Source organism: Spea bombifrons, chromosome 3 (genome assembly GCF_027358695.1).
Source record: "Spea bombifrons isolate aSpeBom1 chromosome 3, aSpeBom1.2.pri, whole genome shotgun sequence".
NCBI classification, from domain to species: Eukaryota; Metazoa; Chordata; class Amphibia; order Anura; family Pelobatidae; genus Spea; species Spea bombifrons.
The window spans coordinates 53910930-53930157 of NC_071089.1; the positions used below are offsets into that span (position 1 = coordinate 53910930).

At 38.3% G+C, this 19228-nt stretch overlaps 1 protein-coding gene across 3 annotated transcripts in view; it reads left to right on the forward strand.

Moving 5' to 3' along the window:
• The first annotated feature begins 1350 nt into the window (after positions 1-1350).
• The window catches only part of ARID1B (AT-rich interaction domain 1B), a 157900-nt gene continuing 140022 nt past the window's right edge, over positions 1351-19228 (forward strand). For all 3 annotated transcript variants that reach the window (XM_053461266.1, XM_053461267.1, XM_053461268.1), the window contains exons 1-2: positions 1351-3012; positions 18094-18285. In XM_053461266.1, coding sequence (XP_053317241.1) covers positions 1366-3012; positions 18094-18285 — 1839 coding nt within the window. In that variant the 5' untranslated portion in view covers positions 1351-1365. The remainder of the gene's footprint in view (positions 3013-18093; positions 18286-19228) is intronic.

Sequence of the window (19228 nt, forward strand, 5' to 3'; positions counted from 1 at the left end):
AACGTATTAACATAATCTGTTGCGCTGTACAAATTAAATATGGGGAGTTAACAAATACATAACAAAGCTACACTTAACAATAAGGATAGCAGGAGTTAGGGACCCTGCCTGTGAATTTGACATCAAGCCTTAAGGCACTTTCATTCAAAGGTCCTGGCAAGAAAGGTGGGCTTCTGAGTGTCCCGCTGGTGATTTTACAATGTAAAGGAAATTAAATGGGTAACGCATGGGTTACCCGTGTTACGGAAAGTGTGCCCTTCACTAACACACTTTAGCATGTGTTAGACTGGTTATAAGAAAGGTGAAAAGCAACTTAATGATTGAAGTTCCAGAAACTTATTTTTAATTGATTACCCCCCCCCTCAATCTGGGTTAATATGGAGGATTTCCAGCACAAGAACTACTTGAACCTCTATTACTGCACAATGTTATTGGTCGCTTCACATTAAATCTAATCCGTGTTTCATTCTCCTGTGTCTGCTGGGCTCTCTGTTTTAGTGATTCGTTGCAGAGACCAGTAACGCTTCCCTTCCTCCTGCAGCCCTTCTCTTGCAGTCTGCTAGCACTCCTCCCTCTGTTGTTTCACTGGAAAGGGAGGGGGTTGGATGAGAGAGAGCAAGCAGGGGAGGAAAGCCGAAAGCCCAAATCACATGTCCCCATACAGCAGCTGCTTGCTGCCTGCTAGTTGCTTGGAGTAGGACCAGAGGGAGATTTGTTCTCTTGAAGAATAACCAGGGCACTGTATGCAAATAGCCATCCTGTGTGTCTGTTTGCACAGAACTTCCTGTCTCTCTCTCTCATTCAAGAAATCTTCCCAGGATCCCAAGACAGGGAGAGAACAGGACTCCAGTCCGGGTTTTCCATGTGAACTGGAGTAATCAGAAAGAAGTGGATAATGGTTACTAGAGACTCTCTCAAGCCATGCTGGGCCAGATAGATTCAGTCAGTCGTGCATATACCTATATCCGGGTTAGAGAGGAAAAGAGAGGCACAGACAAGCTGAGAAAAGTTTCATTTTAAATCCAACAACAACAAAAAGCCCCAACTTTCCAGCATGCAGTCACATAGCAGAGAAAGGCACAGGCCGTGAGGATCACCGTGGCTTTTTGTATGATTTATTGATTTTTTTTTAATTCACTTGGAGCGAAGGATTGTGTTTACTTTTGTCAGCTTCATTGTTGCTGGCTTTGTTTTTTTGTTTTTTTTTCTCATTCTTGGAATTTGATATTTTTTATCCTGTGCTGTGATTATTTGTTTTTTTTTCCCTTCAAAAGAATATTTTTTGTTTTGTTGAATATTTTATTGGGTTTTGTTTCTTTTTTTGTTGTTGCTGCTGCTGCTACTGGGATTGACTGAGATGTTGCAATGATCATGGCCGCGCAAGTGGTTTCAGCTGCAGCTCCGACCACTAATGCTAACAATAAGGGGAAAAACCAAGGTCTCACTGGCCTTAATCAGGACCTGAACCCGGGGGGGACAGCAACGGGTACTGGATCTATTTCTGGATTGGGCGATGGGACCCCCAACAGCAGCATGAACAACAATAGTGTGGATCACCTTCACCACCACAATCTTCTGAACCACCATCTTCACCACCACCATCACCACCTTGAAGGCAGCATGGCCAATGCAACCTCGTTATCATCTTCATCCTCATCATCTTCTTCCTCCACCACTAATAACACCAACAATAATAGCAGCAGCAGCTCAGACACGGGACTGAAGGAAGGGAGGAACTCTGCAGTGTCTCCCCATTATCAGGCTATGGAGATGGGTGGTGGGATCCCCAACCACAAACTGAAGGGTAGTGGTGGGGACTACCTTGCACCCATTGCTCACCCACTTCACCACCATCCCCACCACCCTCAGCAGCACCCTCCCCACCACCCCAACCATCCACCCCAGCAACACAATCAGCTGCTGCCTCAGCAGCAACTAGCAGGGGCAGCACAGCAACCAAACCCGAGTAAAAACAGCCCTGGAGGAGGCAGTAGCAGCAGCAGCGAACCGTCAGACATGGAAAATCAGCAGCAGCAACAACATGGTGGTGTAAGGGAAGAGAGCTGTAATAACGCTGGTGCAGCAGGAAAGGACGTTGCTTTGGTTAATCAGGGCGACCCCCAGCCTAGGAGGGCTGGCAAGGCAGGGGAAGAGGATGATCTGCAGGGGAAAATGATGACTGGGGAGCCCATGAGCGGTCGGTATGATCATGCGATGCTAGGAGCGGGGCAGCCGCAAACGAACAGCAGCACCAGCAGCAATAATAATAATAACAACAACATCAGTGGCAACGGGGGGTCCTCTTCTTCATCTTCCTCCTCTTCTTCTTCTTCGTCGGTGTCTGAGTTTAATAATTATTATGGCAGTGCAGCAAACAGAACGGGGCCTTGCTTTGATCAACATGGCAGACAACAAAGCCCTGGGATGGGGATGATGCACTCCGGATCTGCGGCCCCCAGCAGCACCATGGACCCCATGCAGAACTCCCATGAAGGTTATGGCAGCAGCCCCTATGACCACTACCAGGGATACGGCAGGGCCGGCGCTGCTGCTGCAGGAGGAGGAGGAGCAGGAGGCTATGGCAGCTCAGCCCCTGGATATGGGGTACTGAGCTCCCCAAGACACAGCAGCTCCAGCAACCCAAGTAGCAGCAACATAATGATGGGGGCAGGGGGTGGCAGCCATGGCAAAGCACCAAGTGCTTCCAACGCAGGGGGCTTCCAGAGGTACCAGGGACAGAACCAGCACCCATCAGGGGCTACCCCTACTCTTAATCAGCTTTTGACTTCCCCAAGCCCCATGATGAGAAGCTATGGAGGGAGTTACCCCGACTATAGTAGCCCCAGTGCCCCCCAGCAGCAATCGTCAAGCAGCCAGCAGCCCGGAGGTATGGGAATGGGCAAAGACATGGGGTCCCAGTATGGAGCTGCAAACACAGGCTGGGGAGCACAACAAAGGAATCATCCAGCTATGAGCCCTGGAAGCACTGGCCAGAGCATCAGCAGATCACAGGTAACATTATATGTGTATTAAAACATGTTACACACATGGCAGTATTAACCCCTGGCAACAGAATCCATACTCCAGGATGTGTAGCTTTTCTGCACAAGTCTTTAGTTTTGTTGCTGCATGTCCCATGTACTTTTTTTTTTATTTCCTTATAAAGGGTTGCAGCCATTTGAGAGGCTGGTGGGGGAGGATTTGCAGTCGTGTCGTTGTTTTATGAAGCCAGATTTTCAAGACCCAGAAACCAAATCCTGAATAAAACCCCTAAATATAACTTATGACTTGGTCTACAATATTTTGGGGATTTCGTTTATACCAGGAATTAGGACCATGTTGCCTTGTTTCTCCCTATAAACACCCTTTGGCTGCCCCTTTGTTGGATGGCTTATTATTCTTGCCTTTTTCTTATATATTCATTTTATGTCCCTTTAAATCCCTTACAGAAGGGGTTAAATCTTAACACTGATTTAGGAGAAAAGCAAATCTACCAAAAAAATCTGCAGAGGTATATTATTTTTCATAATCATGCATATTCACGTGTTCTGATTTTATGGCATTTTTTTGTGTGTGATCAACTTCAATACACCAAGCACTGAATTAACTAATCATTCTATCAGCATGAATAACCGTTTATGGTGGAAAATTCCATTTGCCATAGTTTGTACTGGGAATAAAATGGAGGCACCCTTTACCTATCTCGATTTTAAGCAAGGCATTGCTGTATTTGCCACTTGGTTTTGTGTTTAGATGGCAAACAAAAAACACTATTAATCAGGCAGTATAATAATCAGAGGTCTGTGCATGATGTGATGAGGGTTTTAGAGCAGTTATTTGTTTGTTGTTTGGACTGATTTGTTAGCTGTTCTTGGGAAGCTGCACTGGATCACTCTGTGATTCTTGCTAGCAGCTTGAGTCTAAAGAGTGACTTGATCTCCAATGCAAGGTTTGGAATTTGAATTGTGGAGGTAAACTGGCTGTAATAGTCTCCAGACAGCTGCCTCTGAGTTGACATCTAATCTGCCATCTGATTGGCTCCCCTCTCACCATTGGGCATTTAGCACTGCTGATGTAAATAGAATTGCTGAGCAGTACAGTCACAAAAATCCTTTGCCACAAACACTAATAACTGAGAAGCATCCACTTAAATAAACACCGACGTCTAATGTTATTTTATTCCAATTTACATTTTTTTTAATTATTTTTTTTTTAAGGCCGCATGAACATCAACCGTAACAACTGCTGCAAGAAACGATTGCTTATATCTATATAATAATACCCAGATTAAGCACTGAATTTCTCGCCTGTTCGTTAAAATATTACATGATAATATAAATATATCTGGATTGTATATTTTATATATATATATATATATATGTTAACATTACTCGGGTTTGCTCTGCGTTATTTGTGGCTTTACTGCTTAGGGTGGGGTTCTTTCTAGAAAACAGGCCTTGATTTCTTATATTTAATTGGAATTGGGAAGTTACACACTCTCTCTTGTTTTTATCGCGTTTGGGCATTTGGAGCTGGTGTGTAATTTTTGGTATAAAATCAAAGCTGAAACTATACATTTGTGTACAGGATGAGCACGATATGACATGCATAGTGTTTGTTATATGAAGTGGAGCTATAGGCTTGCAGTAGGCTACATTTCAGACAATTTAGAGTTAACATTTTATTATAGTCTTACATATGCTAGATGTAACTTTAAAAAAAAAATTGCAGTGTTTTGTCATTTTGGTGATTTTTCGGCAATGTGTGTACCTTGAAGTTTTTGATTCGGTGGCCTGCTTGTATACAGAATCTTTAAAATTACATATTTAAATTTGTTTATTTTTTTGAAGGCACAAAGAGCATCATTTTTTTTTTTTTTTTAAATGTGCCTGCTTCTCTGCCTTAATTCGCATCCGTTACAGGCATTTGGTCTACTTTTTCTTTTGTTATGTGTAGCATAAAATAATTGTTACTAGGTTACTGTATATTATATTCACCTGTCAAATCCAATTTTAAAATTGTGTGTTGGAAAAAAGTGGGGTGGTGTTTTAAAGATCTAGTCCTATATGGGTGTAATTTTACATTTATTCCACTGATTGTAACAGCGCTACGGAATCTGCTGGCGCTATATAAATAAATGTAATGTAATGACAAAGCCAAAGTAAGCAGGCCCGACCGCATGATAATTTTTAAACTGGTTAGTAAGCTTTTGTAAATTAATTTATATACTGGTACTCAATTGCGTTCACTTGTATTATGTTAGTATGTGTTTGTATATTTTATGGGCCTGCCTTTTGTACCATCTTGGTAGCTATTAAACTGTAACAGTTAAAAATAGGTTGATCTCACTACGACGAAATCGATAAGAACGTTAGATAAGGTTTGTCTCTTGCTATAGAGAGGCACAAAACAAACAAAAAATATTTTAGTACCTTGAGGTTCAGGCATAACAAAACCATGTCTTTATGGGGGGAAAAGCATATATTTAGCTATTCATACTTACTTCTATTTTATATTGATTTAAAAATGATTGAAAGCAAATCACTGACTGAAACATTTACCTTTTATAACTTTATTTTATAAGAATTTGCTATATAAAGATAATTTTTGCTACCTTTTCTGGGATGACATTTCCTGTCGTGATCGTTTTTATTGCTAAATTCCTTACAATAGTTGGATTTGTAGGCCAAGATTACCTGGGTCATGTTTTAGTTAAAAAAAAAAAAAAAATTGCTTATGAATTAAGTCAGATATTTATTTATGTTGTTAAAAGCAATATGTGCTCCAGTGTGTATGAGTTTGCATTTATTTAGCATGTAGTGTGTGTAATATATTTTTATATGTATGTATTATATATATATATATATATATATGTATATATATGTGTCACTATTCCTGTAATGTAAAAATGAGCTTCTTACTATTTTTGTCATGTCAGAGTCTCATTTATATTTATTTTGCTTGGTACAGTTGATTTTTAAACAGTTTTGAGTATTGGACATAGTTTTTGTTATATAAGTAACCACAAACAGATTAAATAATGCAAATATATATATATATAAAAAGTGTTGGTAAAAACTCTAATAGCCCCCTAATGAATCTAATCATTCATGTTTCAATTTTTGCAGAAAGGCAACCTGTGCGGCTAGTTTTCTTGAGATATTTTTGTTTCTTATAGGCACCAAAGTAAAATAATGCAGTCTTCACATGCGTCTCCCTGATATACTACATATAAAGTCTGAGGTTAGAAATAATGGACTCCCAGTTGTACTGGTGAGTTTTTCATTACATAAAATCATAAAGCTGCAAATAAATGAAACACAATAATTAGGGAGAGATGGGCTTTGAAGATATATCACCCCTTTTTGCATTAGTAAGCCATTAAATTCTTCTCAAAGAGGAACTGCATTATATAGGTGTATGTGTGTGTACTTTTTGTGCGCGTTTGACTTGTTCTTGTTTGCTCACAAATAACTTTGTGCCTGTTGTCCTTCTTCCCTGTCCAAATCTCCATGTTTATGTTCTGCCTATCAGAATGTGGTAGATGTTAATACAGTGAGGGAATTTATGCATAAAGCTATCCTGTATATAACATGAGACCAGGTAATGCTTAAGATCTGAAGTCTCTACTAAAAAAAAAGACTAGATGGGCAGAAATGTTCTTCTCTCTTTGTGCTATTTTTTATTTTTTTATTTTTCTTCTACATGTAGATTCTTCATGGGACCTATTAATTCTTGTTGTGTGACCTGTTAATTTTCTGCCTACTTTTTGTGTATGTCTGGCTGACTGTGCGGTTGTCTTGTGTGCCCTGTGTATGCTTCTTTCTGCCTGTGTGTGTCTCTCTTCTTTGAACACGGGCTTCTCCTCGTTTTTTCTTTCATTTGTCTTTTTGTCCTGTGTTTTACACCATCTAATATTTATTATGTTCTATCTTGGATATTTTATTTGCACTGTTGCACATTTTTCTGTGTATTTGACTTCAGCTGCTTTTGTATCATTCTGTGCTGCTTTCTTCCTTTTTTTTGTTTGTTTAGTATTTGTTTAGCATTAACACGTATTACTCTGAATTAATTTTGGTTGCTGACTGCTTCCGTAAGCAGCTTATTTCATTATGTCCTAATTTTTGTTTATCTGTGTTTTTGCTGTCTTTCGTGTGTTTAGCAAACCTTGCATATCTTCTTAACTGGAAGGTCCGTCCCTCTGTCTGTGATGGTTGAGGTTAATAGATTTTGACGTTTGCTACCATTCTAAAAATGATCCGTTCTTGCCTTGATGTTTTCGTAGCATTACTTTTAGGAAAGCAAGTTTTCTATGATACATTTGATGTAATGTATGGACATTTTTTATGATTTCATTTTTTACTGAGAGGGTAGTAGATAAGTGGAACAGCCTCCCATTAGAGCTGGTAGAGGCCAAGACAGTGAATAAATTTAAACAGGCATGGGATAGACATTACGCTATCCTAAATCTAAGAGGGTCTGAGTCTTTACATCAGTATAAATGGGCCAGCTGTATAAGCTGAATGGTTCTTATTTGCTGTCAAATTTTCCTTAGTGTGTCTAGCAGAACTTTTATTCATGAATACACTTCAGACCAATATTTTGGAGGAACCTGTAAATAATAAACGTATAGCACTAGTTTTTATTGAAATGACAGGTGTGGTTAATTCTCAACATGACCACCGCTTGACTTTCCAAATGTGTAAAGGGTTTTAATTTTGAAAGAGCGCATTTTGAGGTTAGAACCATGCTTGCTGCGTATGAGTATCTAATGTTGGCTGGGGATTGTGAGAGTTATTGTTCCGCATTAACTTGTGTCCTTGTTTTGTCGACAAAATACCGGTACTATTTTATTTTCTCACTGAGAATGTTTTATTGTTTTGGATGGCAGATCTAATCGTATTCTTTGCATGTTTGGAAATATGTTGGCAGCTTTTAATTCTTGTATGCAAGCCTGTGTGTTGAGCCAGACCACAATATGAGATCAGATTCACCAATAATAATAGTATATTTAAGGTAGATGACCATAAACTATATCCATATGATCCCATCTCCTCATCACTTTGATTCCTTTTTTTTCTACCTACTTCTCTATGTCTATTTAAATAAAATTAAAATAAAAAAAATTAAGATATTGAATAATTGTAGTCATTTTCTGCCTAATTAGCTTTTATCAAATTCCTCAAATTAACAAATTTCTCTGGAAAGTTTTAACAGTGTATAGGGTAATATGGCAGCGTTTGATACAACCACATCCTAATTAGATTGCCAGGCACCACTCTGAACAAATGTTTTTACAGACTTTTTCTCAGATTATACTATTACCCAAATCAGAATTATTCAGGTATTGTCAAAATCAAATCTCTTTGATTAATCAATTGTAAAAGTAAAATAATAATAATAATAATAAAAAAATATAATATAAATATATATATAATAATATATTTGTACATAAAATGACACATACATATGGGCATTCGGTAGTTAATCCGGCAGATTTTTTTAATGCAAATAAACCCATGTTATATGGTTAGCCAAAATCAAGTAACTGAGCTCCATATTTATCCATCCGGTTATGTATTTAGGTTTTTTTTTCCTGAGCCTTTCCACTGTTAACCTCTTTCACTGAAGTGCTGTGACCTTCACATATGCAGATTAGCCATGTGTCTGTCTGAATTGAAAGTAGCTGCCTCAGGAAGAGAGGATTTTTTTTTTTTTTTTTCCTTTTTATTCCACTGCGAATCTGACAGCCATTCATCCCTGACCTGGGCAGAGGTAATAAAAGGAAATTGGATTCAAATGGAATGCATACAGATAATACCAAAGAAAGCAAGCTACAATGGGAGAGCAGCTCCCCATCTGGTTGTAAACAAATCTGATATTAAACCATTGGTCTTCTATCATTTCTAGTTTAACCCCTTCAAGGCAGAATCTCTGTGGGCTACGAAAAAAAAAAAAGGATAAATATTCCTAAGCAAGTCTTTTTTTGCTTGGATATTTCTTTTTCTTCTGGTGTACTATTAATCATAAGGTGAGCTTTTTAAAGTCATTCTTATGACTTTTTTGTTTCATTTTTGTCCCCCCCCCTTTTTTTTTCCCTTCCATATTTTTTTCTTTGTGTGTGACCGTGTCCCCTTCATTCGACTGTATCACTCACAGCCTGGCTTCCATGCTGAAAGAGTTGAGTAAAAACCCAACAGTGTCTCCACTGGCCAAGTTTAGTTACCGGACCTGTGACATCAGCAACCTCTGAATGACCTCATGGTTGAATAATGATATTCGACTACACGGATTAACAACAGAATTCCATCTTTGCGTGCCTTTTCCCCATAATCTCAATGCCACATGTATGGTGTAATATAGTCACTTTTTTGGCTACTTTATAAAGAATGGTTCTGCTGTGGCAGAATGTTGTCAAATATGATACTCATGTTCACGCTATTTCTACACATGTTAAAGGGACAATATAATGCCACATGCAGCCCCACCAACAAAGAATGCATATTAAAGTCCAAAAAGGGGACAAAAAAAAAAATAAAAATGGACCACATGACAGTTTAAAGGGACCACACGCCTATGATCTGCGTTAAAGTGCATATGATGATGGCTGGACTATCCTTTTAAAGTAATTTAATTCTTATTCCGTACTTGTCTTCCTAAAAAGCTGCAGCTCAGGAACCGTAGCAAACACCCCATCTGCTGTCTGATTTTTGTGCCAGTTATGGCTGCTTTGAAGGGAAACAAAATGTTAATGTAAAGAGGACACTCTGATATCATGGTGTCTACCTTTTAATGCATCTTAATATGTGATTTCTGTGACCTGCTTCCACTTTTTGGGTCATAAATATTGTTCATAATTGTAAGTGATCTTGGTTAATCGCTGTGGAATTTGCCAATATCTGTGTGTAATTTAGTAGAAAGTGGTAATATTGTAAAAAAATGCTCTTGAGAGATACCTGTCTTGTATCATATTTGCCAACTTTTGCTCCAGATGACATGGGGTGGAGAGGGCGGAGCCAAAGTAGGTGGACTTATGCAATGCACGACTTTTGGCTCCACCCCTATCTCTCTGTACAGCTCTGCCTTTCATGTTACCGCCAGCTGCTTTGTAGCCTTCCTGGATAACATCTTATAGTAATTTGTTAGGGGTTCCACATAAACTCCTTACGAGTTATATACTCAACCATGGCCATGCTTCATCATGAGATTGCCAGACTCTTCCTCTTTAATAGATAGGGAGGCTTCCTTAATAAAGGCCCAAATTTGAGAACTTAAATTTTGAATTAAAATGCACATCAAGTGCTTGAATATCGTGGTTTAAAAAAATAGTGTTTGTTAAAATGTGTTCACTACTTTTTTTTTTTTTTTTTTTATATATATATATATATTTGATACAAAGAAAACTTAATAGCGTTTCAGTGCCAAAAAAAAAAAAACCCACAGCATTCAAAGTGCTCACCGCATGCAGAATGTTTACAAAAATGTCTACATCTAAATGCCTTTTGTTTCAGAGAAATAATCTTAAAAAACAGCTCTTTTTGTATGATCATCCCAGGAGGCACTCAAGATCGACCAGTTCAATGTGACTTTTTTTTTGTAACACAATATCCTTGCAAATATACAGGCAAACATATATCTAATGGTCACATTATATGTCTGATATGAAATCACAGCATAATCAGACAGTGAATATATGAAAAGCCTCAGTTTGAAATGATTTTGCATTTTAATCGATAAGAATTTTATTGTTGTGACACCCCTTTTCAAAAAATATGACAGCAATGCAATGACAGCTGACGGCCTCCAGAGAATCAATCAGGCAATTAATTTTCTAAAATGAAATTCTGATTATACAAAGCTTCACTTGAGAGGCCCAGTGATTAGAATCAATTTAATAGATTGTTTCAGGTGGGACCTGATTAATAACTAGGCATAAATATAGAGAATCAACATACGTCTCGACATGCATAGTATGTTTAAAAACCTGACTTTACTCACTGAAGTAAGGTTTTCAGAGGAGCTAATATATACAGTATTTGCTTGGTGATAACATGACGCTGTTAAGAAAATCCCCTAAACTTTGGATCTTAGAAAAAAAAAAAAGAAGAAAAGCCCTGTATATAAACCCTATTGGAAAAACCACTGCCTTTGTTTTCATGGCTCTCATGCTTTCTGTCAATGTCTCTCTACCTTCCGTATCGTTGTCCCACTTCTTCTCATGCCTCTTCTTGTTCTTCTTTCTTTGTCCGTAAAAGGGCAAAGCCTCCATGTACAACCTCTCCCTCAATTGGAGCAACAGGGGAGAGGCTGCCCCCGTGGTACACGCCGTGGCTTTGCTCTTTTGTGGAGGTACTGCAAGAAGCCATAATATGGTAGACGGGTTTGTGGAGAAAGAGAACCATTTCTGAACCTCTCTGTGAATCCATCTGTAAAATACTAGACTGTTGGAGTTAATGAGAGCATGAAAGAGTGTGAGTGAGTGACAAGCCCCTAGGCTTACAAGACGAGGTCGGTTTTTCAACATTTTGTTTTGTTTACCTTGGGACCCAGGGCAGTCCCCCTTCCACAGCTGCATCCTCATTGTGAAGCTCCAGGATGTCACCTCGCTAGGCATGCTACCGTAGGTCTAGTATCCTGAATATCATCTCATGGATATAACAATGTATTATGTAGGTCAAACAAAGCCCTTCTTAATAAGGCTTGGCCCTTTTATATAATGGATGGTGAAGCAGGTTATTTGAATTTGTTTCACTTTTAACGAATAGTGCCCATTGGAAATGCCCCCCTTATATATTTATTAGATAAAATGCAGTACTGAAAAAATGTATTGGCTGCTGGTTTCCAAAATCTGAGAATAAATGATGTGGCGTTGCCAGGCAGAAATATTTACACATCTGTTTAAAGTGTATCTTCCCAAATCCTGCCTTCTAAAGATCCATAACGTATACATTTTTTCTATGGGATAATATTTGATGAGAAACATCTAAAAGCAGTACATTCATATTTAAAAACCACCTAATGCAAATACTTTGTGCTACGGTTCCTGACCTGCAACTTTTTACTACAGGATTGTCCCTCCTCAATGTTATCTTACCCTTTTAAGAGGGGAAATTCTATGGGGGGGGGAGACTTTTCTCTTGAGCGTTAAATACACTGCCAAATACAGAAATGTGGGTAAGCCTTGACAAGAACCTGGTTTTATCTTATTTTGTTCCAGTGAACTTGCTTTATCTGCAGTTCTGGAGGCTGCTGTTGTTGTCAGTAATGTGATCTTTCAGATGACTCTTCCTGCTCAGACGCCACACTGAGTTCTTCCTTTATGGCAGCAGTAGTAAAGTCCTGCTTATACAATAAACTCTTTGTTCCATACACTTTCATTAGTCAAAGTGTCCACCTGGATGATTAGGAATCAAGGTGTTATTTATGTTATCTGCAGTGACCATAGCTACCATAGGATTGTCATTGATTGACTGAAAAAAGCAGAAGATTCAGCTGTTTGTGTTTTTTTGTTAATTTAGGCTGCAAAGCGATGTGACAATAACATTTCCCCTTTTACAAACCATTTTAAATATTGTAGAGGATGTTGTTTTTTTTCTCTCGCCCTCTCTGTGTTCATGACCCTATGGAACTGACTAACCAATCAATCAGTTTTGCAATATTTATATATCGATTCTTTATGGATAAAGAGGGTGTATTTAGAACTGTTTTAGAAATGGATTATGAACTGAAATTCAATCCAGATTTGACATCCCAGAAAACAAGAAAGCGGTTTCATTCCTTTTTACGCAAGGCCCTTTTCCCCCCCGTCTGCTTTGTGTGCAGCAGCATATTACCATTGTGTATTTGGAATTTAATTTAATCCCATTTAAAGATTTTGAAATGTTATCAGAATAATCAGATAGAATTATGTCTACTGTACTATGCAGGTATTATTTTCCTGTGCCTTTTTTTACCATTTAAGTGTCAAAACATGTAATTATGGCTATTTACTCAGTGTCTGAGGAGAATTTATTTCAGTTGATTCTATTCTTCCTTAGCCACACAGGGGTTGATTCACTAAAGGGAGAGTTTATGTAGGTCTATCCCAATATGCTTTTGCTGAAGGAAGATCCTGGCTGTCCCTGTATGCTATATGGTTAAATCAGTGGGAGTTCTCAACAGTCTCCGTATGCATCAAATTATACATTATACAGGGCCCACTCAGTCTTTCTTACTGGTGAAACCTAATAGCGTTGGCCCTTTGTAATGAATACTGAGGTGCGGGAAAAGAAATCACAACTCTCCGTTTAGCGAACAGACCCCCGCTGTTGTTTTGCAATGCTTGGATCTAATATCACAATCTACGTGCCAGCTAAGCATATATTGTCACATACACGAAGAAACCCATTCAATAAAGTTTCACGATCAGTATCAACTAAAATCTTATAAACGTGTAGAATTAATCGGCCTCCTTTATGCAAACAAATTCAAATTACAAAATATTTCCAATAAGCAACTGATGACATTTCCCAAATCATTAATGTTATGACGTACAAAAAGCTTGCGTTGTATCTGTCTGTTCTTGCAGGGCAGCAGCTGTTAGAGGCCTGACTGCAAGGTTTCACAACTCGGGGCTTTGTTATCGGTGGAAAACAGGTTTGTTCAATACAAAGGCAGACGTTTTGGCGTGTGTTCAGACGCACACAAAAGGCTTGTTGTACCTGCTAGCCTGTGGGACTCTGCACATGAATACCTGGTACATCTCTGAATGTATGGCTTACGCCACTCAGCCGAAAAACACAAAGGCTGTTGAGCTGTTTGTTTTGGGGCTGAACTTTCCTGCTTAGCTGTGCGTTAGGAATGATGGGAACGAAGAAGAAAGCAGCTAGAAATTTGAGACAAACCGGCCTATCCGCACGTCGGTTGTGTAGACTATTATCTTATTTTTTTGAAAAAAAAAATATACTTATTAGTATTGTGTGTAGTGGAAGCAGTTGCTATAAAATTTGGTAAAGTGCTTATGGCGCAGATGTCTTATTCTAGTCTTGGAGGGCTACAAACGTAAGTGGTACTATGACATAAAATACACAGTGTTTAATCTTTGCACGGTAGTTAAACAATGGGAGGTGTGTGCGGCGCTGAGGACACAGGTTTACACTGCTGACTTAGAGGATCTACTGCTTCCTGAAATGCTACATTTTACAGTTTAGTTAGTATATTAAATGAAGCAATATGTATTCAACTTATGTCTATACTATGGGAGCAACCGTAACCACTGGCCCGGTAGCAATTGCCCCTTTGCTGGTCCTAAATTCTTACTTATGGAAGAACTCTGTGGGAGTCACAAAAAGTAATTTTATATAACCCTGTGTAAAAGTGAGGGGCTCACACAGTGTGTTCAAGCTGCTAGAAAGAAGGTCACTGGCAAGGTAAAGGGAAGGAATAAGAGAGTGAGAGGGTCAGAGATTTTGGGACAGAGTGTGTAAATATGTGTGCCAGTATGAATGTTGGTTATGGGGGAGGGACTGATGAGGCCAACCTTCCACCAAGGGACCCCTAACCCCAGCCAGAGCCGTAGATGCACCTGCTGACATACGGGTCATCTAATGTCACGTGACCCTGCACATTAATGTACTAATTACAATTATTTTGTGGAATTTTGATCTAGGGGTGATATTCATGTTTTAGGTACTAAAACCGAACACTTTTACATACATACATAAACATGAATATTAAAATAGTTCATCTTGACTCATCTTCTCTTGCTTTTTTAGTCCAATGTCCTTTATTTTTGTGCACAGTGTAATTTGCCATATAAAGTATTTTTTGAAAGGAGAAACATTTGCGCTTTTTAAAATATTCAGAATATTGATTCCTTTGAGCTGTGCTTTGAAATCATTAAAGCTCATGATATTCATTTTATGTTCTATTACCTTTTGAGGTTTCACACAGTGATCTAGTCGATGCAGTGGTTTTTTTTGTTTGTTTGCAAAAAAATATATATATTTAATCTGTGTTATAGGTTATGCCCTAAGGAAAATATACTTGCTGCTCAAAAAAGAATGTTTTTTTTTTTTAAAACCTCTGTATATGATGAAAAATCATAAATATAATGCAGGTTTTGTATAGCTTGTAGTCAGGATTTATAAAACCCATTTAAATATATCCATCTTCTTTTTTTATATTTCACATTGTAAGTTATACCTTTTCACTTGTGATCTGCCCGAATGCTTCTTGCAACTATCTTTTTTATGTTATGCTTTTCAGGATGTTAGATAATTATAAACTGTAAGTAAAAGCTATGAGACAAAGGCGAGCCAAGTTCTTTCTGCTGAAAGAAGTTCACTGGGATTGTGACCTTCGTAATGTATAGTGAAGTCAAGAAGTTGAAACCACAATTATCTTGCAAACTCTGCCTTTAGTGATTAAACTGCAAAGTTGAAACTGATACATTACAAGTCAAATATGTAACAATGCTGGACACCAGTGCAAAGTTGCATGATGGTGAATGGTGCCCATTACCTACACTTGACTGTGCTCATCTTTGCAAGCATTAGCTATTAAGGGGTATTCACTGACAGCCACTTTAAGCTTCTCTACAGTATTGTACATCTTGGACCTTATAGGTTTTTTGGGTGAATGGCAATCTTTAATTACATGAAGCTGTCATACCAGGTATTGTCTTGACCTAACATTCTAACTGCTGTTGTAGTGAATTAATTGTATGTGTGTGGTCGGTTCTTCCAAGGATACACCGATATATCGGTGGCCAAAATATATCGGCCGTAAAGGGCATTGACGGCAAAATGCTGAAATAAAAAGAAATTATCCGCAGGGGCTGGGCTGCTTACCTGCGCATTGGCCGCACAGTGTGCAAGCAGCTTCTCTTGTACCCAGGAACCCAGTGGACTCACGCCAATGCACATCACATGACTGCTCGCTGGGGGCGGGGCTAGAGAAGTTGTTCATACAGAGGGAAGCAGCCGGGCCATTGCAGAAGTCTGAGAGTGAGAGATCTGCAGTTCAGGTTAGTGGGTGGGGGAGGTTGTATAAGCAAGTATGTGTGATTAAGGGAATGAATGAGTATCTGTATAGGAATGAGCGTGTGGGGGGGGGTGGCATGGGAGCCTGTAATGACACTCCTATCATGCCCAGGGTCTAGCATGTGCTGGCTGCCTGAGCATGATAGGAGTGTGATTGCTGTTAGAAATTATTTTTTTTCTGTTAACCACTTTTATTAAAAGTAAGTAATACACCAAAATTGGACAAAATAATGCAATAACAATATATATATAATTGTTAACAGCAATCACACTCCTGTCATGCCCAGGCAACCAGTACATGCTAGAACATGATATATACCCATGGCTGTTATATACAATATTTATATATATATATGATAATAATGTTGCATTTGTTTGTCCTATTTTGGTGTGTTACTTACTTTTATTAAAAGTGTGTTTTTTTTAAGGAGGGGGGGGTCATTTTCGTTTTTTGTTCGTTTCGGCCAAGTGAATCCTGAAGTCTCTGTTTCGGTCCAGATTTTTGATTTCGGTGCATCCCTAGAAACGTAATTGTTATTATCAATTGTTATGTGGGAATGTTGCTCCCCTAGGTCAGAGTAGGCAGAGTGTTTCTTTTTTTAATATTCTTGCTTCTGTGCTAAATATTGCTTTCAAGATACTGACTGACCAATCATGAACGTAAGTGTGTGTATTATATTATATATATTTATTGGTTGGTATTTTTAAGCCAACACTGTACATATTCATGTTTAGAAACATGTGTACAAACTTATTAAATTTTGTTTTGATATAGGGTAATTTAAGTCTGAGGTGCAAAATGTAAATTCAAATCTTGAAGGGAAACATAAATGCTCGTACCTCGCTCTTCTTAAACACAGAGTACAGGCCACGTGTATAGTTTTTTTTTTTTTTTTTTAAAGTGAACAAATCTTGTTCTAACTGATGAAACTTTTTAGGGTAGATGTCGGCTAACTGAAAAATAATGATTTCAACTGTTTTTGACTCTCCAATTTTTCTTTGGTGAAACTGTGACTGGGATTCTAATACTACAACATGTGTACGTCTCAATCCAATTTATTTTGTAAAGCAGCCAGCTGGCTTTGAAGTGCTGGATACGGATAGCCATGGAGAGAATACAAAACATTCATCAAAGATGGGAACATGCAAACTTTAGCTCTGCCTCCAAATAACATTGTGAGTGTAACTGCCAGTCCACGCTGTACATTCTACCACGTTGGGAGCACACACTTTCCCCAGTGGAAATGTCACTGCGTGGCACATTCTAACCATCTGCAGCATTCTTATCATAAAACTGGAATTTTGATGTGTTTATACTTGTACCTGATAATTGAGGACTGGAAATTCTTATTTAGAGGAAACATAACACAATATTTTGTGAACAGGTAGTGGAATATGAGTATATGAGTTGGAATTGTCATCTTGACAGAGTGAAGAGCCTATGGTACTTTTTCAGAATGACATTCTTTGTTATATTTAGTCACGGCAGATATATAGATGAGTTTTCTTGGTTTTCTCCTGCAAAAAAGCGCTGATTAAACTTGTATAATGGATAATTAGCGTGTTGGACTCTAAAGTTAAATCAGCTTTCAAGTTTTTTGGGCGTTCATAATAAATAGTCAAGGAGTTGAAACCACAACCTTCCCCTTTGCCAATAGACCCCTTAATAGCATGGGCTATGTAGGATTTTGCTTAGTGTTTATGCTCGATTGCCTTAAGTGTCCCCAAGTCTTATCTTCCTAACGCGGACCTTAGAAAATAGACTCTGCATGCTACAACGTAAAATCAGGTATGCCCTCGACATTAGGGCACATCCATCCATTTTCAAAGTGTTGTCACCAAAATAATTTTGCTTTGCTACATAATACTGTGCTGCCTAATATGTCGACCTCAAGTGCCACAGCCATTTTCTACTGGGTAACTACTGAATTATGTGAATTTATGTTGGTTAATAGTACATGGTGACTCAGAATGTTAATAAAATGTTCATACATTGTGCCTTTTTTTCAATACAGATATGAGGTTTCTAACTGTTCTGCTGTGTGTTTATTTTTTATTTTTTGTTCTGCAGGGTAGCCCAATGGATCCAATGGCAATGAGGAGACCTCAGCTTTATGGAATGGGCAGTAGCCCTTACACCCAGACGCATAGCAGTCCATACCCTGGCCAGACCTATGGACCTCCTGGACCACAAAGATATCCTGTAGGAATACAGGGACGTACTCAAGGTGCTATGGCAGGAATCCAATATCCACAGCAACAGGTTTGTGGCCCATCCGTTCAACTCTGTGCTAGTTCACCCCCCCTTCCTAATTGTTTAACATCCATAGGACAGTAATAACTAATAATAATACAACAGAAACCATTTTCTTTTCTGTTTACCTGCTGAAGGCATAGCCAACAGCAGCTTTTCACAAATATCTTCTTTGATGTGTAGGTAATGCAACTGCTAATGCTGTTATTTTGCTATAGCAGTTTATATGTGATATGAAAAAATGGCCTGTAGGCTTTTCATTTACTAATTCAGTGCATTCAGTTCTCTATAAAGTGTGAAATTTGTGCGAACATGCCCTAGTGTTACCAAAAGATTCTTTCTCTCTTCTGTAGTTTAGAAGAATTGAGAAACATTCCTACCCCAAATGACACAGCGCTTATGTATAAAAATGGGAAAAGTCATTAGAGTAAAAAAAAAGACCAGAAAAAAGACAGAAACAGTTTTCAGTTGTTTTAATAATGGACAAAGGTTAACGCAAATAAGTTTAGTAGCTTCGTAAGTCTAATGATAGTTGTCTAGCCCTCCCATGTGATGCTAAAATGAATTGCTGCACATGGTCTTGTTCCTTGGTCTTTGGCCTTTAGGAACTCTAAGTCTGCAATAAAAATTTGAATACCTTTTAAAACCAGTTTAGTTTTTAATCTCCTTTTAAAATTGAGCTTGTATGTGAGTCAGGAAGATGAAATGTAGTTATTTTATTTAAATAAAAGCAGAAGAGTTGGAAAAAAGTGCATTTGTATCTTATGACAGAAATGTCTTGTTTATAAATTGCAGGCTTGCAAGAGCCCTCTTTCTGCTTTTGTGTCAGTATTTTCACTTTTAATATTCTTGTTAATTTGTATCTTCCCTATTTCTGAAAGTGTGACAGAATCTGCTGGTGCTATATGAACAAAATGTGATGACATTTTGCACCTGATGTGCTCTAGGATCC